A 25,022-nucleotide genomic window follows, 5' to 3' on the forward strand; every position below is an offset into this window, starting at 1 on the left:
TTCTGCGCATGTGCGTGCTCTTCACAGGCTTGTCAAGCAATAGTCACCGTATTTGGGTAGATTAGGTTGACCCAAGAGAATTTGCCTCATCGTACCAGATCTTTCTCTCATAATATAACTTTAAAAGGAGAAGATTACAGAAGGCATACGCTACACCTTTTTTATTTCAAAATCAAATTTCTCACGTGCCACTAAAATGAATTCATCTTTGGATTCTGCTCTCCGAGACCGAAGTTGGCAAGCTGAGCGATATCATATTCAGAGTTCAACCGAAAGGTGGTTTTTACTTTCTACCTCATCTTATTCTGAGTAGTTCGATGGTAAATTAAATACATACTTTCAGGACATTTGGAACAGATAATAATATTCATTATTCGTGGCAGGAATGAAAAATGCTTTTTGTTAAGAATCGCATAATGGATTTGCCTTGCCTTTTCGTTTATTTTTGGGGGGACCAATGATAGTATTTTCTTTGTAAGGCTTATGATATTTTAGAATAGCTTAATTAAGGACCCAAGATGTTGCTGTGGGAATCAGGAAAAGATAGATTTGAGATTTGTATCCATGTCTATACTCCCCTAGGCACGCGCGGCCAGGGGCAGTTGCTAGGTCCCATAATGTCACCTTGGTGGTAACAGAAGAAGTGTCATCTTGACATTCAGGAGCCCATAAGGCAGCCATCTTGCCCCTCGCTGCACGGTGCGGCTTTATTCCATTTGCTTGGATGTCAGCTGTGGGTTTCTCTCCAGTTCCCGCTGGCGGTTGAGGCCAGTCTTGAACACCAGGTCATTTAGCCAGAGTCCTGGTGCTGCCCAGACTTGGGTCTTACCCACAGAAGACCGAACATTTGATATGCTGTCAGTCATCCTAACTGCCATTATGGTACGTACCCATGCTGCTGATTGGTGCCGCGAATGCTGTCATAGAACTCAGTGCTATCGGACTGCTTCAGAGTATGGCTGCCGGCCAGAGTCAAGCCTGAGGTAGCTGCACCCCCACGGACACTGGCATTGGGCTGTTGGCCACCCTCTTTGGATCTAACTCTGCTAACTTGTCAGTTTCTCCAGCCCTGAGCTCTTCAGGCCAGGTCTCCCCCAGATCCCAGCTTTGTCCTCACACCCTGGGGATAATTTTCCAACACATCAATTTTTTTTTTTCTTAAGGCATATGACTTCATGGAAAATGGTATTTAAACGTTTCTTTATTATTTAATATCCCTTTGTTTTCTTTTCCTGTAGTCTCTGCTTGTTCGTTAAAAAAGCCCCGAACTGGGGCGCCTGGGTGGCTCAGTTGGTTGAGCGTCCAACTTCGGCTAGGTCACGATCTCACAGTTTGTGGGTTCAAGCCCTGCATCAGGCTCTGTGCCGACAGCCCGGAGCCTGTTTTGGATTCTGTCTCCCTCTCTCTGCTCCTCTCCCACTTGTGCTCTGTCTCTCTCTCTCTCTGTCTCAAAAATAAACGTTAGGAAACATTTTTAAAATAAAATTAAAAAATTAAAAACCCTTGAACTTATTAAAGTTCTTTGTCTTCCCTTACTTATTCATTTAGCACGTTACTCTTAGCTTGCATATCTGATCAACCTAGACAACCGGTGATATTTCACTGAATTGATTTAATGCCAACCAAATCCAAAGAGTTCTTAAGGATTGTTAGCTCATGCAACTTTATTAGGGAATCAAGGCACACTTTTATTTAGGCTTTTAGGGGCGCCTGGGTGGCGCAGTCGGTTAAGCGTCCGACTTCAGCCAGGTCACGATCTCGCGGTCCGTGAGTTCGAGCCCCGCGTCGGGCTCTGGGCTGATGGCTCGGAGCCTGGAGCCTGTTTCCGATTCTGTGTCTCCCTCTCTCTCTGCCCCTCCCCCGTTCATGCTCTGTCTCTCTCTGTCCCAAAAATAAATAAAAACGTGGAAAAAAAAATTTATTTAGGCTTTTAAAAATCTTGAAAATAGCTTGAAGATCTTCTTCACCAATCTCAACGTGGGATCCATCCCTCTGCTGAATATATGAATATACATGAATATACATGAATATATATGAATATACATGAATATATATGAATATATATGAAAATATATGAAAATATAATATAATGTAATGTAATGTAATATAATATAATATAATATAATATAATATAATATAATATAATAAGCAGTTACATACAACACATGCCATGAAGCGTTATGGAGTTCAGTGAATCCATTGGCTACATGTATATATACGGTGAGCCCATATTCAGTTTCAGGCCACTGGAATTGATTGACATGGGCCTAGACAATCTAGAGTATAATTCTGGTTAGGATACATTTCTATTGGTTTACATTAAATAAAGCATAAACATATTTTTAAGTTAATTAATTGCCTATGTTAAGATTAGAAAGATTTTAATCTACAGCTTTAGATGTTTATACAACCATTGGAAGTGTTAGGAGAGTAAGTATTAGGAAAGCAACAAAAAAAGATTTTGGACTGAAGCACCCAAGTAACTGATGAATAGGAGACCAATACAAAGTCACTGCAGTTTTTAGGAGCCTTTGGCCACCTCCTACCAAATCGCTTTGTCTTAGCTGTGAAGATAGTGTTTCTCAAGAGCTCTCCAAAAAGTCATTATGAAATTCATGGCTGCCCATTTACCTTGCTTCAAATGCCCCTGGAGAACCTTTCCCAATGTTTCCATCAAAAGCACAGTCCTTGGAATTCCTAACATGTTGCATCCCTCAAATATTTTGAAATTTAATATATTTTCATGTAAAAAGAAAAAAAAACCTGATATAATTTGTCACAGCAAGATTTGCACCTGACACCTTCACTTATACCATTTCCCCAGAGCTTTTGTTTCTTAACGTAGGTCTGATAAGTTTCTGTCTGGTATCATATTCCCTCTTCCTGAAGGACTTCATTTTGCAGTTCTTACAGTGCAGGTCTGCTGGCAATGAATTCTCTGTCTCTTGATTGAGCTTCTCAAATGTGTGGTTTGATGTCTCTCATTAATCTCTGACCATTATCTCTCGTTGTCTCTTTTGCCCCATCCTCTCTCCGTTCTCCTCCTGAGACTCCAGTTACACATATGTTAGACTGATACCCTCCCACATCTCTTGAATGTTCTGGTCATCTGTTTTGAACTATTTTTTCCTCTCTGTGTTTCAATTAGGGGAATTTCCTTTGTCTTACCTTCAAATTCACTAATTGTCTTCCTCAGCTATATTGAATCTACTGATGAGTCATCAGAGAAATTCTTCATTTTGGGTGTTGTCTTTTTCATTTCTAGTATTTCCATTTGACTCTTGTTTAATATTTATTTCTCATCTTTCTGCTGAAATTCCTTATTTATAATCATCCATGTTGTTCACTTCTCTAGATTCTTTAACATTGTAATTATAGTTATTTTAATGTCCTCATCTGATAGTTCCAAGATCTGGGTCATCTTTAAAAAAAAATTTTTTTTTTTACTGTATATTTATTTTTGAGAGAGACAGAGAGACAAAGTGTGAGGCGAGGAGGGGTAGAGAGAGAGGGAGACACAGAATCCAAAGCAGGGTCCGGACCCTGAGCTGTCAGCATGAACCGTGAGACATGACCTGAGCCGAAGTCATATGCTTAACCAACTGAGCCACCCAGGCGCCCCTGGGCCTTCTTTGAACCTGATTTTGTTGATTGCTTTGTCTCCTGACACTAGGTTTTCTCTTCTCCTTGCCTTTTTGTCTCATCATTTTTGACTGACCAGCAGACATCACGTGTAGACTAGTAGAAACTGATGTAAACATTATTCACAGCTGGAAATGGCGTGCCTCTTCTATCAGATTGCTATTGTAAGGGACACAGCCAGTCTAGCTAGAAGTTGAGTTGAGTTGAGTTTGCTTGTTGCTGTGGTTCTTCTTCATGGACCGCAGCCTTGAAGTACCTCTTGGGGTGGATGTGCACTTGGAATGGGGGCCAGAGGAACAGAAGGCTTTTTTCTGAGTGATGGTCCACCCTCAACTTCAGCAGAACCTTTCTGCTTGTGCCCCAGGGTAGGTCTTTCTCTGTGCTCCTATCCTTCCCTCAGTAGTTGGCAGCCTTTGCTTCCGTAAGTAACACAGAGGGGGTTCCCTCTTGTTCTAATCCAGACCAGTCTTTGGGGAATGCTGTGTGCCTGGGCCTCAGAGGTGAGCTCTGTCAGGATTCCTGCCCCTCCTCTCTGTGGTGGTCTACCTGTGCCTGTACTTGACGCTGACCTTGGGCGGGAGTTTCCCATCCCTCCTGCAATAGGAGGAACCTCCCCTTTGTATTATGACAGACTCTAAAGGCCTAAGACAATTGCTTTCCAGGGAAGGAAATGTTTCTTTTTATTTTTTTTTTTTAATTTTTTAATGTTTATTTATTTTTGAGAGAGAGAGAGAGAGAGACGGAGTGCAAGCGGGGAAGGGGCAGAGGGAGGGAGACACAGAATCTGAAGCAGGCTCCAGGCTCCGAGCTGCCAGCACAGAGCCGGATGCGGGGCTCAAACCCACAAGCTGCGAGATCATGACCTGAACCGAAGTCGGACGCTCGACCAGTTGAGCCACGCAGGCGCCCCAGGAAATGTTTCTTTAATTTTCCCTCTTGCCATACGATGTCTTCACCTATGCTCTGAGAACAGGAAGGTTTGCTGCCCTCCCCAGCAGTTGAAAGTTTTTCTTTCCAAGGAAAGAAAGCCCTGGGAGAAGTGGGTGGGGCCTGGTGTTTCACACTTCTCCACCCATCACCTTCGTTGAGTCTGGTTGGCCAGAGAATTTGCTTCCCCTCTCCCAGGGCCTTAAGACTTGTCCTTCTCTCCCAGGCAGGGTGCTTCTGCCTTAGCATCAACCGATCCCCTCCTAAAGTCCACACCATCAGCAAGTTTCCTGCTCTGCCCTCAATTATCCCCATGAGCATCTGGTGGGAGAGGGGGCAAAAAGCTGAGAGTGAGTGTGAACTCTCCCTGTAACCTGTGCCCCCAGCTACTCGGACTGCTCTGTAACCCGTCCTTGCTCTTCAATGGTTCTTCACATTTTAGCTTATTTTTCTTCCCTGCTTGTGTTACAGCTGGCATGGTACTACCTGCTGTAGATGAGACTGTTTGTGCATCACATCTCCCACCGCAGGGAGGTCCTCTCGGGAATTCATGTTGCCTGGTTGTGACCTCAGTTCTCTGACAGGTCCAAGAAAGGTTGTGATTTTTAGCGTATCTGGGTTTTCTCGCTAATAGTACGGCAGTGGCTTTTTTTTTTTTTTTCTTCATCCTATGTGGGATGCCGGAAGTCTGAAATTTTTTTATAAAACATTCATACATTTTCTCAGTAAAGAAACATGAAGAGAAGAAAGTAAAAAAGAATCCTGCACCCAGGGATAATCACTAAAAACTCTTGCGACCATCCATTCAGACACATCTTGACACATATTGGCACACACAAGATACAGGGGACATCCGTCAGTGACACTCAATGTATATAATCAATTACGCACAGTGTTTTACTCCACGGAAGTAGCATCATTTACTTAACCAATCTCCGTCAATTTACTAGCGCCTTCCAGAGATGTTGTTTCTATTCTTTTGCTATTAAAAACAATGACTACATCATCTTCATTAGAGCCATTTCCATCGTGGAAGTTTTGGTTACAAATTTCTTAGAGCAGATAGTTTGATTGAAGGTGTGTACGTAAAGTCTAGGATGATCTGGAGCCAGGCGAGGAGGCCAAACCCACAGACACTTTTGTGGCCTCCTGGGCCTTTGAGAAGACGTGCTTGAGATTTGCATATTGCCCAGATCAGCATGGATTCTGTAGGGCTTGGTAGCCCCATCGTCTACCAAGATGTTTCAGAGCCTCCCTGGTAGAGGGCACATCAAATGAAGACTTGTCCCATTTTTGAGAGAATTCCCTAGCGTAACAAGTTTATTAGAAGAAAATTCACTGGTGATATATGTAGACAAATGTTTTGTTTTTACTTTTGGCCTATACAATGGTGAGTGCTTGCTTGCATACAGCCTCTTATCTTATTTCAATGTTCCTAATCCCCCCGTCTGTTTTCTCCCAACTGGCAGCACGGAGGCTGGTCCTCCTCTCTTCATATGCTTGTCATTCCCCCTCTTCCCTGCCAACCAGCACCCACGGGCCCATACTGGTGTTTAAAAATAGCTGTGTTGCTTAGAAGGTAAAAAGAAGAAAAATGTTAACATAAAAGTCAAGATTAATGACACTTAAGGGACAAAAGATTACCTTTGTTCATGATGAGTTAGAAAGATTGTTTTGATGGTAATCTATTTAGTGGTTTAAAGGAGATGCAAGGAGGCATTAAGCCCAGAAAGAATGGCCAAAATTTCAGAAAAGGGATATCTGTGGAAATTAGGAGAAATAAGAGAACGTAATGACTCATTGACAAGAAAAGAAGAAAGTGGATATGATAAGGAATATGGGTTAATCCTATGGTGATTAACAAACATAATTGCACTTTAGTTATTACAAACGTTGACTCTTGATTCCTCATTTAGAAGATTATATTGATTAACTATTGATTTTTAATATGTTTTAAGTGCAAAAAATGGAAAACAAACTTAAGAATTACAACCTGTCAGGGGCGCCTGGGTGGTGCAGTCGGTTAAGCGTCCGACTTCAGCCAGGTCATGATCTCACGGTCTGTGAGTTCGAGCCCCGCGTCAGGCTCTGGGCTGATGGCTCAGAGCCTGGAGCCTGTTTCTGATTCTGTGTCTCCCTCTCTCTCTGCCTCTCCCCCATTCATGCTCTGTCTCTCTCTGTCCCAAAAAATAAATAAACGTTGAAAAAAAAATTAAAAAAAAAAAAGAATTACAACCTGTCATAAATGAACCTTGTTTCTTAATTTTATGATTTTTTAAAATTTATAAATATATATACATTCAAAAGAAAATGGGAACTATTTATCATAAATTATTTCTAATCACAATTTTCGGTTATTTTTACCATTATTTACCTTACCTTTTCCTACTTGGGAAGTTATCTACTTTTGTATTAATATTGCCATTCATTTTCACCTCTATCTATTGCTCTGCGGTCCAGTGTTTGCACCTGACAATGAAGTAGCCACAGAAAGACCAGCATGCATATTCCAGAGAAAGTGGAATGTCAGCAGCTGACAAAACAAAATAACAGTTTAATGTGGACAGAGCCAGGATTCAATGTAACGTGCGGTAGCAAAGTTGAAAGTTCAACTCAAACTGGAGAGCAAACACTCTAGCCTACGTGTGGTGCTTCGTTGTTTTGGGTTTTTTGTGGGTTTTGTTTTGTTTTGTTTTTTTCGATGAAAAGAGAAGCCATCTTGGTCGTTGTTGAAGTATTGTCTTTTGGGGAAATGGAATGATTATTTGCTTTATAGAAGATACGCTTTAGCAAGAGTCTTATCTTAAGTTATTACAGAGTCGATCATTATGTGAGAGGCAGGAAAAGAGAGCCTTAAAAATTGGAACTAGTATTTACGACATGTGAATTTAAACACAAAGACTTTCATAAACTTTCAATTACAGGTATCACTTTGGATACAGTGACATGAGTAAATATAAATGTCTTTCTACATGGGAACTTATTTTGTTTTACCAAACTGTTTTCCTAACTTTTTGTGGATTAATTGTTAAAATTTGGGTTAGTTTTTTCTCCGTTAGCATACTGGCAAGTGCCCTCCAAAGCTTGAAATTCTTACCCCAATGATTTCCTTGGTCCATTGTTAACCAAGTGGCAGTGAACTCGCTCTCTACTCCCTGTGCCTAGGAAGAGAGGCAGTTCAGGTGGATGGTTCCCTTTGAAAAAAAATAGGTGGAAAGATTCTAAAAAGTGCACGCCACGGTCACTTTGGTGATCCTCACTTTTTGAATCCAAGAAAGGCTAATGATAACAAATACTTCTCATTGTTTTTGTTAAATTGGTGCTGTTGTACCTTAAGATTTCGGTTTTGTCCAGCTCTCTGTCGCATGGGCCTTGGGAAGACTGAGTCACAATGTTGGTAGCGGTAGTTGGTGGTTTCATCTAGGGGGTTTGAGATACTGTGTAGACAACAAAGGGAACATTTGTTTGGGTAGTTCTCAGACCACTTCAAAGGCTCCAAAGAAAGGAAACTAATTTTCTCATCAGCATCATAGATTGCTACAAGAAAATAAAGCAGCGTTTTCAAAAGGAAAAACATTTCTGCGGGGCGCCTGGGTGGCTCAGTCGGTTAAGCATCCGACTTCGGCTCAGGTCACGATCTCGCGGTCCGTGAGTTCGAGCCCCACGTCGGGCTCTGTGCTGACGGCTCAGAGCCTGGAGCCTGCCTCAGATTCTGTGTCTCCCTCTCTCTCTGACCCTCCCCCGTTCATGCTCTGTCTCTCTCTGTCTCAAAAATAAATAAACGTTAAAAAAAAATTTTTTTTTTTTAAAAAAAGGAAAAACATTTCTGAATCCTAATTCTTATGTGCAACTAAAGTCTCAACTGAGTATGTAAGAAATATAAAGATCTTTTTGAACGTGTAGAAACTCAAAAAATTTACCCTACGTGGAACCCGTGTAAAAAAATTACTCAAGAAATACTCCAACCAAACACAGAAAGAATCCAATATGCAGGATGATATGGACACAGGAGAAGGAGAAAGTAAGTGTGACTCAGAGGGAAGGTGAGCTAGAAAAATGAAAAGTTGTAGCATTAAACTAGCACTTGGAAGCACCTCATTCAGGGGCACCTGAGTGGCTCAGTCAGTTAAGTGTCTGACTCTTGATTTTGGCTCAGGTCATGATCTTACAGTTCATGGATTTGAGCCCCATCTTGGGCAGTGCTTAGTCTGCTTGGGATTCCCTCTCTCTCTCTCTCTCTCTGGCCCTCCCTTTCCCTCTCTCCCCTCCCTTTGCCCCTTCCCTGTTCGTGCTCTCTCCCTCTCGCTCTCTCTCAAAAATAAATAAATAAACTTTCAAAAAGGAAGGTCCTCCTCTCAGTGGCAAAGCTTAGTAACAGGTTTACATTTCCTTCCCTAAGGAGCCAATGACACTACTTGGCCCTGTAGTAAATAATATTTGCAAAACCACATTATACTTTTTAGAATCAGTGTGTAGATAAAGTGTAGGACACCCCATCATAGTTCGAGAACAATCCCATAGACATTGACAGTGTAAAAATAACATCCCTTCCAAAAATTGGGAAGTTGAGAGAGTGAAGGGTATTGGGGGGAAAAAAAAAGACTAAACAAATTTCCCATCTTTCATACCAGGGAGTTGGTAAATCACCATATAGAAGTTTCCATATATCGAAATGATAATAAAGGCCACTATGGTAAAAGCTAAACCCTTGCAAAATTTTAAAACCTTGTGAAGGAGAGAAGGTGGAAAGTAATGTGAATGCTTTAAATTCTTAACCTTTATTTGTGGAGAAGCCCAAATCAATAAAGGCTATTCTTTATTTTATAATAATGTTGAGAAAAACTAAATACAGAATGAATGAACAAAACCCTTAGCTTCTGAGAAGTGAGAGTTTCAGGTTCATGTATGCTATTCGTAGTTCATTTAAAGAATATGTGCATGCATTATCTATTGATAAAAAATCTAAGGTAACAGGAATGAAAAGATCAATAGGTTAGTATATAGAAATAAATAGTAACATATGTGAAGTGCCTGGCACGTAGTAGGCACTCAGTAAGTGATAGCTTTTATGGCTGTTATTACAAATTTTGTTATTCTTACCTGTGGCAGCTGATGTCAGCTGGGTTCTCTCTGCTCCTTCAGATAGAGGCAAAATTGGTTCAAACCATATTCTTTCTGGGCTTTGTGGCAGCCTAGAGCGTGTCCTGCGTTTCCTGCAGATGCCCGGGCATATTCTACGGTTGTCGCTCTGCCCGGCTCCCTCTTCCTTTGAACTAAGTCAGTCTCCGAGTTTCATGGTGCCCCGTTTGCCATCCCAGCTTCCATTTTGTTTAATCCGACGCGAAATTCAATCCAATTCTGCGACTCCTACTAAAATGGCCCACTCACGTGACACCTTTGTCTATGTAAATTTCAGGAGGCTGAGGAGGCATCCCCAAGGTGCCGTTTCAAATTGAATAGTGGACACCACCCCTGGACACTGGTCACCTGTGGCTTCACCACACCCCATAAGACCTCTAGGCTCGTGGTCTTGCCTGGCCATTTTCTTTCTGTCTCTTCCCAGCCCGCCCTTCTGATTACCCACGGGGAGCTCTAGCTTCCTTTTACTTTATTCCGCAGAACTCTCTAGCTGCTCTTCCCAGACCCGGCTCCAGACCCTCCTGGGTAGAGCCTGCCTCACCAAGATGGGCAACAGATTTGGGGCCTTTGGGGTCACAGAACCCACCAGAAAGGTAGTGGTAGTAATAAGGAACACCTTTTTCTGTCTTTCGTGTAGGAACATAGAGATAACTAACCAAGCAGATTTTTACCTCCAGTCTGTTTTCTCACTGTCGTCGACTCTTGTCATCATCGGAGAGATACGGCAGTGAAAAGTCATCAGAGTTATCATTTAAAATAAAGTTTTCTTAAGCTTGTGACTTCACTGGGTAATAGCTGCCCACTTTGTTAAAAAAAAAAAAAAAAGTATAATGGTAAAATATGACCCAACACATAAATGCAGAGTAATGCACTTAAGTTGGTTTTAATGGGCTGTGACTGTCCAATTGCAAACACACTGTATAAAAACACTGGGCTTTGTACATTAGAGAAGGCAGAAAAGATCCCTGTGAGACTATGGCTGGCACATTTTAAAGCTCAGTCGCCTTTCTCTAAGCTGCAGAGAAACCGCATCTCTATGCACGGATTTGAAATGTTACATTTCATGCAAATATATTTCATACATTTATTTTCATGCCAGGTAAGATCTCCGAAACCAGTCGGAGTGCACGAAGAAAAGAAGGGGAGATTACCAGTGGCTAAGGTAGAATAATAACTAATATGACCATTATTATTAACATACTTATTCTTTATGTTGATGCTGGCCCTTCTTAAAAAGTAGCAATGACTTTGAAGGCTACACTGAGAGTCCATCACCATGAAGAGACAGAGGACATGATTCCCACTATAGTCTGATTCTGGGGTACATCCGGGCTGGACCCAAAGAAATCACTCTCATTCATATGCCTACCATTCCACTGTTAGAGATTCATTCCTTTTACCAAACTTTGTCCCCTTGTAAAATATAAACAATACTGAGAAATGGATGACACAAAGCTCTAACATGATTGATTTGGTCAGATCTTTCCTGAGAACAGTTTTGGTAAAAAAAAAAAAAAAAAAAGGAACTAGAGTAACTAGAGAAGCTCCTGCTTATAATGAACTAGAGAGGTCATAGGAAGGATTTAGGAAAAGGGATACCCAGGATCGGCAGGGGGAGGGTGATGAAAATAAGTTTTGATTCCTTTGTAATATTATCTAGAGCTGGCTGCCTTTAAACGAATCACTTACAGGACATGGAAGCATGGGATCTTAAATTCTTGAAATTGATGGGGATTTGCAAGTAAATGTAACTCAGATTATTTTTGGTAGGGGCGCCTGGGTGGCTCAGGTGGTTAAGCGTCCATCTTCAGCTCAGGTCATGGTCTCATGGTTCATGAGTTCAAGCCCCACGTCGGGCTCTGTGCTGACAGCTCAGAGCCTGGAGCCCACTTCGGATTCTGTGTCTCCCTCTCCCTCTCCTGCATGTGCTTTGTCTCTCTCTCTCTCTCTCTCTCTCTCTCTCTCTCAGGACTAAATAAAACACTAAAAAATTTTTAAAAATTAGTTTTGATAGTAGGTAGAATATGCATGCGATTTAACAGATACAGCTTTTCAGACTTATGAAGACACAGTATACTGTGCACATAATTCACTTTGTGATGTGTTTTCTATTGAAAGATGGAAGACAAACATGATTTGGAAGAGCAAATACGAGTGCTAAGGGCAAATTTAGAAAATGAGAAAAGGAAGATAGAAAGGTACTAGTAATAACGTTCCTTTGTTGCTAATAGTTGTTCATTTGTAGTTAATAAAACATTTAACCATCTATAAATTTATTACAGATTCAAGAAAGAATCTGAATGGATAAACAAAAACTGGGAAAAGAAATTCTATATTCTCAGAAACAGGTATGTGGTGATATATACATATTCTATTTATAAAAATGTGACTAATCATCTTTTAAGGGAATTGGGAGCCTTGCATTTCTCTGTACATATTAATTAATATAAAATGCCAGCATACACTTTTAACAAGAAATACAAACTAATTGGCTTATAATAGAAGAGTTGTTGAAGTCACTTCAAAGAAAAACTAATTCAAGACTCTGTTTTCAGTCCCTATCTCCATATTTCAACTTTTTTAAAGATTTATTCTTTTTTTAAAAAAATTTTTTAATGTTTATTTATTTTTGAGAGAGAGAGAAAGACAGGGTATGAGCCAAGAAGGGGCTGAGAGAGAGAGGGAGACATGGAATCTGAAGCAGCCTCCAGCTTCTGAGCTGTCAGCACAGAGCTGGATGCAGGGCTCGAACCCACGAACTGTGAGGTCATGACTTGAGCGGAAGTCTGGCACTTAACCGACTGAGCCACCCAGGTGCCCCAACTCACATAGTCGTTTTAATTTATCTTCCCGATGTCATCTCTGACTTTTTGAAAGTGTAAAATTCTGGAGAACACTATACAATTCTGGAAAGGCTAAAAGCAGCACCAAGTAAATGCCTATTTATTTTCTCCCTAGTCCTAGCATGTTAATTTAACACATCTATATTCGATCCTCTTGTTTTCTGCCATAATGTCCCCCAGAGTGTCTTCTTTATTGCATGTTGAAAGTTCCTTTGCAAGATTTTCTCACAGTCAAGCAGCATTCAAGACAGGATCGACTGAGTGTTGGTCTGGTGTCATAGGTCAAGCGTGAGAGTCACCTGACGTCATAGGATGATAATGCCCTACAATTGTACAGCGTTTCGTAAGCATACACTATTATTGTGTGTGTGTGTGAGAGAGAGGGAAAAAACCATAAAATTCTATACATAGCTGTGTTCATTACACTGAACTAGTCCCAGGCGGTACACTGATAATCCACGTGATAGCAGAAATATCATCAGATGTGACAGAATGATCTCCTCCTTGTAGTAAAACGTTCTGCTTTGTGCTCCTGCTTGTGCTTCGAGTTTGCGCCAATGACACTTTGTGCCCTGAAAAATGTGCACATTAATACTTGCCCCAACCACCTCATACAGTCATTATAAGGATAGAATATAGACCCTGGTGAAACACAAGACTGAGAACAAAGGCAACTTGAATATGCACTTCATTTCATTTCCCCAAACATGGATTTTGGAGTCTCTCTGAAACTGAGTAGACTCTCTTCCCCTTACTTATTTCTGTGGGGTTCACGTTCATCCTTAATATTTACCTTATATCTGTCCCAATGGGATTCATCCTATGTTTCAAAGACCATTTACAAGAATGTCTCAGGTTTACTTCAAGTTGATTTGCTGTTAGGATGTTGACAATCATATTCATCATTTTGGTCTGTGCAGACCCTATGTTGATATCTAAATATCGTGAAGAGCAAGAAGTCTGGTTGCATAGTTTCTATGTTTTCTCATTTAGTCGACTAACTGGGACGTGATGTTGGGATCTAATGCATTGTGTCTCTGGTGTGGTTGCATCACCAAGTGTTCGTTCAAGGTGATATATAACATAGAGAGTGTATATATCCCAGGCACTGCATCATGGTGTGGGATGGAGATTAACGGTGCAGTCGCAGATTTGCATCGCTAGAATGGTCATTTCACTTCATCTAACAGAGTTCAGATTGGGAGCCATCATTTTGTTTAGTAGAGGAAAAACTTCACCTTGGCCATCCAAAGTAACGGTCGAATCCAACAATTTCTCAGCCGATTCATGATTTATATTCGGCTCCGGTCCAATTCAGAGCTTTCTCTCCAAGCTCCTTTTCTGTCTCTGCCGAGTTGGCTCTATTTCCAGGAAAATGGAAACTAAGCGGTGATGACAAGGACAGGGGCTCGTCCTTTCTCTTAGCGTGGCATGCCTGGTACAGCGGCTGATGCCATCAGTGTCGCTTCTCTCGACACAGATGGCGTGCAGGTGTGGCACATGGGCCCGAGAATAGATCCCCCTCTTCCTGGTGCCACAGCGATGCCGCCTCTCCCGCCTCAACCCCAGACACCCATCCGAACCGTCCCCCTGATCTGCCTGCTGAGCTCCTGGGGGTGGCTAGACCCACTGATGCGCATCACACTTCCCAGGTCACAGACAACTTGCACACACGCTGCTCCCCCATCACTGTCGAGTGCGCACGTCTAAGAGGTGGACGTACGCACCCCTTCCCTCGCCCCTCCTCTCCGCATGCGCAGAAGCACCAGCGTAGCATCAGGGAGATTGCCCCCCCCCCCCCCCCCCCCCCCGCAGAACTGAAGGTAGGAAGTGTCCGGTCCAGCTCGCTGGGCTCTGTGTTCCCTCCTTCTTCCCCTCCCTTTGAACCCGTTATAAACCCCTTCGTTCTTGGATGTGGGGGGCAGGGGAGGTTAGGTAACCAGAAACTCTATACTCCTCCCTGCCTCTTCTCTCTCCACTTCTCTCCCTGCTCGGGTGTCGAGCTTGCCCCTGATGTCACGGGAGGCGTAGCACTTTCCCCGGTACACCTGCCGTCCCCGGTTTCGTTAGTTTCACCCCTGACAGGCCGAGACTCTTGTATCTTTGTTCTCAGTTCACATCAGGGTGTGGTCCGGAGGTGGGGGGAGGTGGGAAAGAAGATGCAGCCCTTGATAGCTTGTTGTCTCTCATTGCCACGGGTACACCCGCAAAACATTCATTTTCAGTTGTCTATGAAATTCAGATTTCACAACAACTGCCAAAGCCAAATCGGAATAAATCTGGAGTCTTGGGCATTCCGTGGTTTTTCTGAGTCTTGCCCCTTCTTCTTAATTCAGCTGCCTGAAGCCTTCTCAGAAGCTAGACCCTGGACAGGTGAGGGGAGGGTGTGGGGTTGACTCATGAAGTTCCCAGTGTTGGGCTCATGGTGATACAAGACACAGTTTGCCAGGGTGGGAAGTGAGGGGAATTGGAATCCAGAGTCGAGCAGACATGGGTGCCGATGGCAGCTTTATTTATAACTGCCAAAACTTGGAAGCAACCAAGATGTCTTTTATGCAGAAAATGGAATATTATTCAGCAGTGAAATGAAATGAGCTATCAGACCATGATAAGGTATGGAGGAACCTGAAATTTTCACATATTACTAATTGAAGAAAAGCCCGTCCGAAAAGGCCATGATTCCATATGCCATTCTGGAAAAGGTGAAAGTATGCAGACAGCGAAAGGACCAGTAGTTGCTAGGGGTTTGGGGCTAAGGGGAGATGAATCAGTGGAGCATAGAGGATTCGGGGGCAGTGACATTACCTTGTACGACACTGCAAAGGTAGATGCATGCCATTATACATTTGTTAAAACCCATAGAGGGGCGCCTGTGTGGCTCACTTGGTTAAGCATCCGACTCTTGATCTCAGCTCAGGTCTTGGTTTCAGGGTCGTGAGTTTAAGCCCCGAGTTAGCCTCAGTGCTGGGCATGAAGCCTACTTTAAAAAAAAAAAAAAAAAATGAATGTACGAGACCAAGCCTGAACCTTAATGTAAGCTATGCCCTCTGAATAATAACGGTGTATGAGCGTAGGTTCATTGATTGTAACAAATGGACCACTCGGTTGGTTGATAACCGTGGAGGAAGCCATCCATGTGTGGGGGCAGGAAGTATATGTGAAACCTCTGTACATCCTTCTCAATTTGCTGTGAATCTAAAACTCCTCTAAAAAATAAAATATATTAAAAAAAAAGAAAGAAAGAAAGAAAGAAAAGGGGGGGGGGAAGCTAAGCGGACAACCAAACGTAGATGTCGGTCTGAAGGTACTGTTCAGAGACACGGGATTCAGAATGAATAGTAACTGGGAGCTCTCCGGGACAGAGGTGTGGAGGTACATGATAGAGCATGGAGGGCGTTCCAGAATCTCTGAAGGGGTGTAGCAATCTTTTTTTCCCCCTGATTCTTGTGGTTTCCTAGGCTGAGTGTGGGGAGCAGGCTATTAAGACCATCAAACAAAACTCAACTTAGATCCGTCTGAATTTTCCAGCTTCTCTTTTGTAGCAAATGAAAGTTGGCTTCAATCTTGGAGTATATTTATCCATTCCTAAATATCTCAGCCCAAAGTCCTCTCCCCAGTTTAGCCAGCCTACTGTCCAGAACGGATACTTTTAGTTATTTGGAAATGGATCCTTTCTCCAGCAGTCATCTTCATCTAGCAAAGTTACATTGTGTGAAAGATCCAAACTGTCCTCTTTGCAAATGTATGTGCAACAAAATGATTCATCTCAAAGACGCCTGCCATGAAATTGTTAAACTGAATGAAATCTCAAGCTGATAGAGTCACCTGCGTATCTTCCGATTTTGTATCTAAAACAATGAAGTCATTCCTATGGTTTTATAAAATTGAAGATTATACTACACTATTCTTTTAGAATTCCATCCGTAGTGCCCTGTATATATCAGTGAGCCCATTTTTTCTGACCACTGCATAATATTCCATAGTGTGTCTTTTTGAAAATTTAATTTTTTAAATTTTTTTCTGACCACTGCATAATATTCCATTATATGTCTTTTTTTAATATTTAATTTTAATTTTGTTTTTTTTTTAAGACAGAAAGAATGCAAGCAGGGGAGGGGGTAAAGGGAGAAGGGGGTAAGAGAGAGAGAGGGAGAGAGAGAGAGTCTTAAGCAGGCTCCATGCCCAGTGCAGAGACTGATGCGGGGCTGTATCCCATGACCCTGACACCACGACCTGAGCCAAAATCAAGAGTTGGACGCTTCACCGACAGCCACCCAGACGCTCCCATAGAATGCCTTTACCTAGTGTCACTAATCTACTCCATTTTTGGTGGTCAGTCCGGTTTTCGCCAGCTCCTCTGAAGGCTTGCCAGGATTTCCTTTGGTACATATGGAGTAAGGTGGTTGAGTTCTGTTACGATGACCACGCTTCTTGATTTGCCTGGGCTGATTCTGGTTTAAGCTGGTTGCCTAATATAATGATCAATAGCATTTCCTTTCATTCTCAGATGAGTCCTGAATCGGTTGATAAATCACATGGTCACCCTAGTCCGGTTAAACAGGGTCCTGTTCTTCTCCAGGAAGGCTGTAACAGTTTACACTCCCAACAGCAGGCCCATTAAAGTTAGTTTCACTTTTGTAGATTCTGGAGATAGCGCAGTAAACAAAATAACCAAGTCTCTGCCCTCACAGAACTTACCTTCTATTGGGAGGAAACGCAATAGACAAGTAAATATATAAAATGTCCGGTTATGACATTTTATACAACACATTGTTCCCCTGCAGGACAGGGCAGGGGTTGCGAGTTTAGAAGAGGTGGGCAGGGAAGATGTTTCTAGTAAGGTGATATTTGAGTGAAGACCTGAACTGAAATGAGGGAGCAAGCCATGAGGTTGTCTGGAAGAACATTCCAGGCAGATGGAACGGCAGGTGCAAAGGCCCTGGGTTGGGAGCTTTCCTGTGTGTTCAAAGGATGTTAGGAGGCCAGGTGGCTGGAGTGGAATGAAGAGGGGCAAGTCGATGAGGTAGAAGATTTGGAATTTCACTCTGCAATGGAAATAGCTAACATTTTTTTAAATAAAAAAAAATGTTCTGTTTCACGTGTCTGCTGTGACATTATCACACCTAATAAAGTTAGGAATATAAATTCTTTGCTATTATTTAACCATATCCAAAGTTTCTTGATTATCTCAAGAGAATCTTTTAAAGTTGTTTATTTAAAGTGAGATCCAGGGGCGCCTGGGTGGCGCAGTCGGTTAAGCGTCCGACTTCAGCCAGGTCACGATCTCGCGGTCTGTGAGTTCGAGCCCCGCGTCAGGCTCTGGGCTGATGGCTCGGAGCCTGGAGCCTGTTTCCGATTCTGTGTCTCCCTCTCTCTCTGCCCCTCCCCCGTTCATGCTCTGTCTCTCTCTGTCCCCAAAATAAATAAACGTTGAAAAAAAAAAATTTTAAAGTGAGATCCAGACATTCGCGGTCCGTGAGTTCGAGCCCCGCGTTGGGCTCTGGGCTGACAGCTCAGAGCCTGGAGCCTGTTTCGGATTCTGTGTCTCCCTCTCTCTCTGATCCTCCCCTGCTCATGCTCTGTCTTTCTCTGTCTCAAAAATGAATAAATGTTAAAAAATTTAAAAAAATAAAAAAAATTTTAAAAAATAGAGATCCAGATAAGATGAACCACTACATTTGAGTGTTATGTCCCTTAAATCTCCCCCCCCCCATAACAGTTCCACATTCCTGTCCATTGATTTGCTAAAAAAAATATGCCCGTTGTCTAGAATGTCCCACGTTCTGGATTTGGCTAACTCTGTGGGGGGGGGGGAGGGGGTGTCATAGTGCCCCCTATCTAAAGAATGCAGCCCTCCTCACTCCAGGGGTATAGGAAGGCAACTGGCCCTTCACACAGGGCAGCCAAATCTCGCCCCTGTACCACCTTTTCCTGAAAATGGAGGAAAAGTTCTGGGCACCTGGTCCCCGAGGAATTCCTCCAGTCCCTTTATCCCAGGACTGGCATAACAGGACCTTATGTGCTTGGAACTGAGCTTATCTTATATTTTCTACCCAAAGAAATATTCGTGATTACTGCAGAGATCTTCTCTGCCGTGTCAACAATAAGGTTGCTTATCTATGTGGTTAACAAATGTGGTTGGTGCCTCTACTGGAGAATTTGCTGACAAACAATGAGCAAAAAATTGCCCAACTAGAAGAGGTGAAACAGACTTCCAACAAACAGATCCAGAACACAAATGATATGCAGAAGTCACAGCAGGCCTTGGTTCAAAAGCGCCATTGTCTTTTTGATGTCCAGAGGAATAACACTGGAGCCTACTTACCAGGAACGGCTGCATAGAGTATACAAGGAGGTAAAGAATCGTCTGGACTATCACATCTCTGTGCAGAACGTGATGGGTCAAAAGGAACAAGAACACATGATAAACTGGGTGGAGAGGCATGCGGTGCAAAGAGCGTCTCTACACAGCAGGAAAAGGAGGCAATGGCCAAGTGCATTGCAAATCTAAAGCAGCTCGCAAAGAAGGTTCAAGTACGGCCAGTTCTATAAATGCGTCTATCTCAGTGGAGACAGCTAGAAGCAATTGATCAAGGAGACTAGTCAATGTGGCAAAATCTTTCTGTGTTGCTATCTACTAAAGTTACGCTTAACCTCTCCTAAAAATGAAAAGTTTGAATTTTACGTAGTGAGAAAGTGAAAACAATCTACTGGCCAGAGAGATGTTTTTCATCCTCCTTGTGCTATATTTTGAGTTGTCCCGTGATCACTTTTGAATGAGCAGTTTGCTTTTAATAAAACTTGTTGCCCGAATAAAGATTACCAGGATGTAGTTTAAATTTGTAATTGATTCTACCACCTTGCAATACAGTGACAGTTGAAACTACAAGGAGGAGGAGGAGGGGAAGAGGAAGAGGAAGGAAAAAGCCCATCAAAACCAGGAAGTGCAGCCCCTTCCTCTTATGCGGACCTAGCAACCAGAGTACAGCAGGAACATGGTCAGCGTGAAAGACTCCTCTGTATTTTCCACTTCTTGGCTCATCGGGGCCCATTTCTAGCAACCCAGGTGGGTCAAAGTGGAATTCTTTTCTTGGCGGGGTGACCATGTGGTATCCACTGCTGCAGGGAATGAAGGGAAGACAGGAACTTCATGACAACATGTTCAAGACAAGATAAGCACGTAAGAATCCAGGCCAGCCTTCTATCTCATTTTCAGCATACAGTACAATTAATGTGTCCTTTTGTTTATTCATTCACTTAACAAATATGTATTGAGCGTGTACTAGTTGAACTTCTGGCGGGAGGAAAAGTAGGAATTGGCTGCCACTTGCTGTAACTCTGACACTTCAAGCTGACAAGGGAGCGACTGTGCAGCATCTAAAGGAACAAGGAGTAAGCTGGGCAATTCGTCTCCTCGGCTAAAAAGGTCACCGATTTCTCTTCAAGAGAGATTCATATCCCCTCTCATAGCAATCTACTCGCGGGGGGAGGGGGAGTCACAGTGGGCCTGCCATTCACCGCATTCAAAATGGCGGTCTCTAGTTGTGTGTTAGCGTGTTATGAGTGTGGTGAACGTATTCGATGAATGTTTTAGTTTGCTAGATGTGCCAGAGACAATGCTAATCATTTTACGTGCATCAGATCCTCCTTGAAACTGTGGGAGGTAGTTAAAAAAATGCTAACTCCACTTTTCTTGGGAGGAAACTGAAGTTGAAAGAAGTTGAAGGAATTTGGCAGAATTCATGTAGCTGAAGAGTGGCACGTCTCAGGCACGGACACAGCTCTTTCTGACCCTAAAAACATGTTACTCTTATTTTATTTGTTTACAAACATTTTTTTGTTCATCATTGAATACGTACAGAAGAATAGTCAAGATATACTAGTATAGTATAAAGATAACAAGATAGTGAACATGTGTATTCTCACTACAAGATAGAGTATTAGTAGTAGCTTCATAGCTGCCGTGTGCCCACCCAGTGCCTAGTGCCTTTTCTTCCTCCAATATAACGTCTATCCTGAAGTTAATGTTTATCATTCTCTGGGGGAAGGTTTTTTTTTTTGTTTTGTTTTTGTTTTGTTTGGTTTTTTTTGAGTTCTTATTTTAATTCCAATTAGTTGACATACAGTGCTATATTAGTTTCAGTTGTACAATGTAATGATTTATCGGTTCCATACAACACCCAGTGCCGATTACAAGTGCACTCCTTAATCCCTATCAGCTATCCCCCCCCCACCCGCCGTCCCCGCTGGGAGCCGTCTGTGTGTTCTCTATAGTGAGGAGTCTGTTTCTTGGTTTGTTTCTCTTTCTTTTTTCCCTTTGCTCATTTGTTTTGTTTCTTAAATTCCACATATGAGTGAAATCGTATGGTATTTGGCTATCTCTGACTTACTTCACTTAGCAGAATACTCTCCAGCTCCATTTGTGTTGTTGCAAATGGCAAGATTTAATTTTTTTGGCCAAATAATATTCCGTGGTGTATCTTCTTTATCCATTCATCAACTGATGGATGCTTGGGCTGCTTCCATATCTTGGCTATTGTAAATAATACTTCTACAAGCATAGGGGTGCATGTATCCCTTTGCATTAGTGCTCTTGTATTCTTTGGGTAAATACCCAGTAGCGCGATTACTGGATCATAGAGTAGTTCTATTTCTAACTTTTTGAGGAATCTCCACACTGGTTTCCACAGTGGCTGTACCAGTTTGCATTCTCACTAACAGTGCATGAGCTTTCCTTTTTCTCCGCTTCCTTGCCAACTCCTGTTGTTTCCTGTGTTGTTGATGTTAACCATTTTGGCAGGCGTGAGGTGATGTCTCATGGTGTGTTTTTTAAGTTTATTTATTTATTTTGAGAAGGAGAGAGTGTGTGGGAGGTGGGGTGAGTCAGAGAGAGAGAATCTGAAGCAGGCTCCACACCAGGAGCAGTGTGGAGCCTGATGCAGGACTTCAACTCACGAACAGTGAGATCATGACCTGAGCCGAAATCGACTGAGCCACCCAGGCGCCCCTCTCATTGTGGTTTTGATTTGCATTTCCCTGATGGTGAATGGTGATTGAACATATTTTTATGAGTTTGTTGGTGATCCCTGAAGGAAGGTTTTAAATATTATCCAATTCATTAAATAGATACTGAGTTATTTTGATTTTCTACTTTTAGTAGATTTCATAATTTATGTTGTCTTTTTAGAAGAATTTCACCTTTTCATTAAAGTGTCAGATTGACTTAAAGTTGTTCATAATATCCTCATATTATATATACACTTAAATTATCAGTAAGATCTAATGATGTCCCCTTTTCATTTCTGATAATGATAATTTGTGTTTTCTTTCTTTTTTCTTGATCAATCTTGTTAAGAGTCAGCTTTATTATTTATTTCAAAGAAATCGTTTTTCCTTTGTTAAATTTCTCACATATTTTTGGTTTCTTTTCATTAGTTTCTGTTCTTAACTTTATTATTTTGTTCCTTCTACTTTCTTTGTGTATGACTTGCTGTCCTTCCTAAGAAGAAAGCTGATATGATTTTTTTCTTCTACCATGTACATGTCAGGCTATATATTGTCCTCTAAGCACTGCTTGAGCTGCATCCCACAAATTGTGACATGTTATATACTATTGTTCAGTATAAAACATTTTCTAAATTCTATTTTATTTCATCTTTGATGCATAGGTTATTTAGAAGTGATAAATTTTATTTCCAGATAGTTGAAGATTTGCTAGCTGTGTTTCTAGGTTAATTCTACTGTGCTCAGAGAACCTACTCTGAATTATTTCAGTCTGTTAATATTTTTGATGTTTGTTTTATGCTCAGTGTATGGTTGATTTTGAAAAAAGATCCATGGGCACTTATAAAGAATAGGAATTCTATCATTGGGTGCAGTGTTTTATATATTTCAACTAGGTCAAGTTTATTCATTGTGTCTTTTATATACTTATATTTTTGTCACAGTTCCAACTATTGAAACCGAAGTATTAAATTTTCCACTATGCTTATAGATTTATTTCTCTTTTAGTTCCTTCAATTTTTGCTTTAAATATTTCATGATTATGTTGCTGAATACTTACAAGTTTAGAATCATGATATCTTCTTCTGAAGTTATCATTTGTATGTGTCATTATGAGCCATTCCTCTTTATCAGTAAAAACGTTCTTGGTTTAATGTCTACTTCATCTAATAGTAATAAAATTATATCACTCTTTTATGATTAAGATTGAATGGTGCATTTTCTTCAGCTTTTTTCTTTTGGCCTATCTTGTTTTTATATTGAATGTGTCTCTTCTAAGCAGGGTGGAGCTGGATTTTTAATCTGTTTTGCCAATCTTATTTATTTAATTGGCCTACTTCATTTACTTTTAGTGAGATTACTGGTATCGTTGAGTTTGTATCTATCACTTAACACATTTTTTTTCTGTTTAGCCAGCCCATTTCTTTTTCCCTCATTTTCACCTTCTTTTGGATTAATCAACTTACTTTTATTCCATATTTTCTTTTATTGACTTGTTAGTTATTCTTTCTTTACTCTTTCTGAAATTTTAACGCACACCCTTTGTTTATCACAGTCTTCTACAAATTTCTATTTTATACTTCCGCAAGAATTCTAGAACCTTAAAATCACTGTGATGTACATCTGAAATTAATAGGACTGTGTATGTCAATTAAACTTCAAGAAAAAAAGGAAAGAATTCTGGAAACTTAGAACATTTTACCTCCATTTAACCCCTTCTACGTTTTCATTTTGATTCCATATGAATGTTCAACACCATCAGACATTACAATTATTGTTTGGTGCAGTCAGCATTCACTTACATTAACCCACATTTTTACTCTGTGAGCTCTTCGTTTCTTCCTGTGTGCAGTGTGTTTCCATCTGGGGTCGTTTTCCTGCTGCTGGATCAGCACTCTTTAGTTTTTCCCTTAATACAGTTTGCTGGCAAATAATTCTGTCAGCTCTCTTTATAGGGAGATGTCTTTATTTTACCTTCATTATTGAGGAATAGTTTCTCTGAGTATAGAAATCTGTGCTGGGAGTTACTTTCCTCGGTGTGAGGATGTGTTTCCTCAGTGTTAATGATGCCAGTGCATTGAGTACTGACCTCCATTATAGATATTGAGACCTATCAACTATCAGCCTCTCCTTTTCTAGGATTCTAATTATATGTAAGTGGTTCCTTTTTAGCTATGACCTACATCTTTCTTATACTCTTGTCTGGTGTTTCCTATTTTTCTTTCCCTCTGGGCTTCACTTTGAATATATATATATATATACATACATATATATGTATATATATGTCATGTGTATCAATACACACACACACACACACACACACACACACACATATATATATATATATATATATTGATCTTCCTTTCAGTTTAAGAATCGTGTGTTCTGCTGTATCCATTCTACTATTCAACCCATCTATTGAGCTCTTACTCAGAGCCTGGAGCCTGCTTCAGATTCTGTCTCTGTCTCTCTGCCCCTCCCCTACTCGCTCTCTGTCTCTCTCTCAAATATAAAACATAAGAAAAAATTCTTGAAAAAAGTAGGGGCGCCTGGCTGGCTCAGTCAGTAGAGCATGCAACCCTTGATCTGAAGGTTGTGAGTTCAAGCCCCATGTTGGGTGTGGAGATAACTTAAAAATAAAATCTTTTAAAAAATAAAATAAAAATAGGGGCGCCTGGGTGGCTCAGTCAGTTAAGCGACCAACTTCGGCTCAGGTCATGATCTCGCGGTCCGTGAGTTCGGGCCCCACGTCGGGCTCTGTGTGGACAGCTCAGAGCCTGGATCCTGTTTCAGATTCTGTGTCTCCCTCTCTCTCTGACCCTCCCCTGTTCATGCTCTGTCTCTCCCTGTCTCAAAAATAAATAAAACGTTAAAAAATAATAATAATAATAATAAATAAAATAAAAACGAAAATAAAATACTGCTATTTTAAATGTTCTCCTTGTATCTCTTTCACAGTGAAAATTGTCGTTCCTAACCACATACATGAACATAATATTAATTTGCATTGTCCTATGATTTCTATACGTTTCAATCTCACTGTTTCTTTTATTTCAGCTTTCATGTCCTTAAAAATGAGATGTTTACTAGGCACACGTTGTTTCGTCAGTTTGCAGTACTTGCTGATTCATCCTTCAATTATATTGTGAGTACATGTAATGTTTAGATGCTGTTGGTCTCTTTGGGGATATTTGTACATGTCTTTCTGTTCTTATTGAACATTTATTGAACCCCTATGCTTATAGACTCTGGAGATAGTACATGACGGTCACTCTGCTAGACACTAAGGACATAGGACAGAGGGCCTGACCCCAAAGAGCTCAATCTGATGCGAGGTATAGACGTGAGAACAAATTGTTTCAACGCAACATAGTTGCGCTTTAACAGAGGCAACGAAGATTTCCGCGGAGGGGTGACACTCCCTGGGCGGTACCTGTCAGTCTGACCATGTGTGGGCATGAATGGAAC

General features: G+C 41.4%; 1 protein-coding gene and 1 pseudogene across 3 annotated transcripts in view; both read left to right on the plus strand.

Moving 5' to 3' along the window:
• CB4H10orf67 (chromosome B4 C10orf67 homolog) overlaps positions 1–25,022 on the plus strand; it is a 165,692-nt gene that overhangs the window by 97,053 nt on the left and 43,617 nt on the right. For 2 of the 3 annotated variants that reach the window (XM_086714749.1, XM_025930708.2), the window contains exons 11-14: positions 10,808–10,870; positions 11,827–11,906; positions 11,991–12,056; positions 24,612–24,699. In XM_086714749.1, the coding sequence (XP_086570875.1) occupies positions 10,808–10,870; positions 11,827–11,906; positions 11,991–12,056; positions 24,612–24,699 (297 nt within the window). The remainder of the gene's footprint in view (positions 1–10,807; positions 10,871–11,826; positions 11,907–11,990; positions 12,057–24,611; positions 24,700–25,022) is intronic. The other variant, XR_015253987.1, reaches the window with a different exon arrangement.
• LOC147579470 (ATP synthase peripheral stalk subunit b, mitochondrial-like) lies at positions 13,983–19,103 on the plus strand (annotated as a pseudogene).

Source organism: Puma concolor, chromosome B4 (genome assembly GCF_028749965.1).
Source record: "Puma concolor isolate L17-30 chromosome B4, mPumCon1.1.hap2, whole genome shotgun sequence".
NCBI classification, from domain to species: domain Eukaryota; kingdom Metazoa; phylum Chordata; class Mammalia; order Carnivora; family Felidae; genus Puma; species Puma concolor.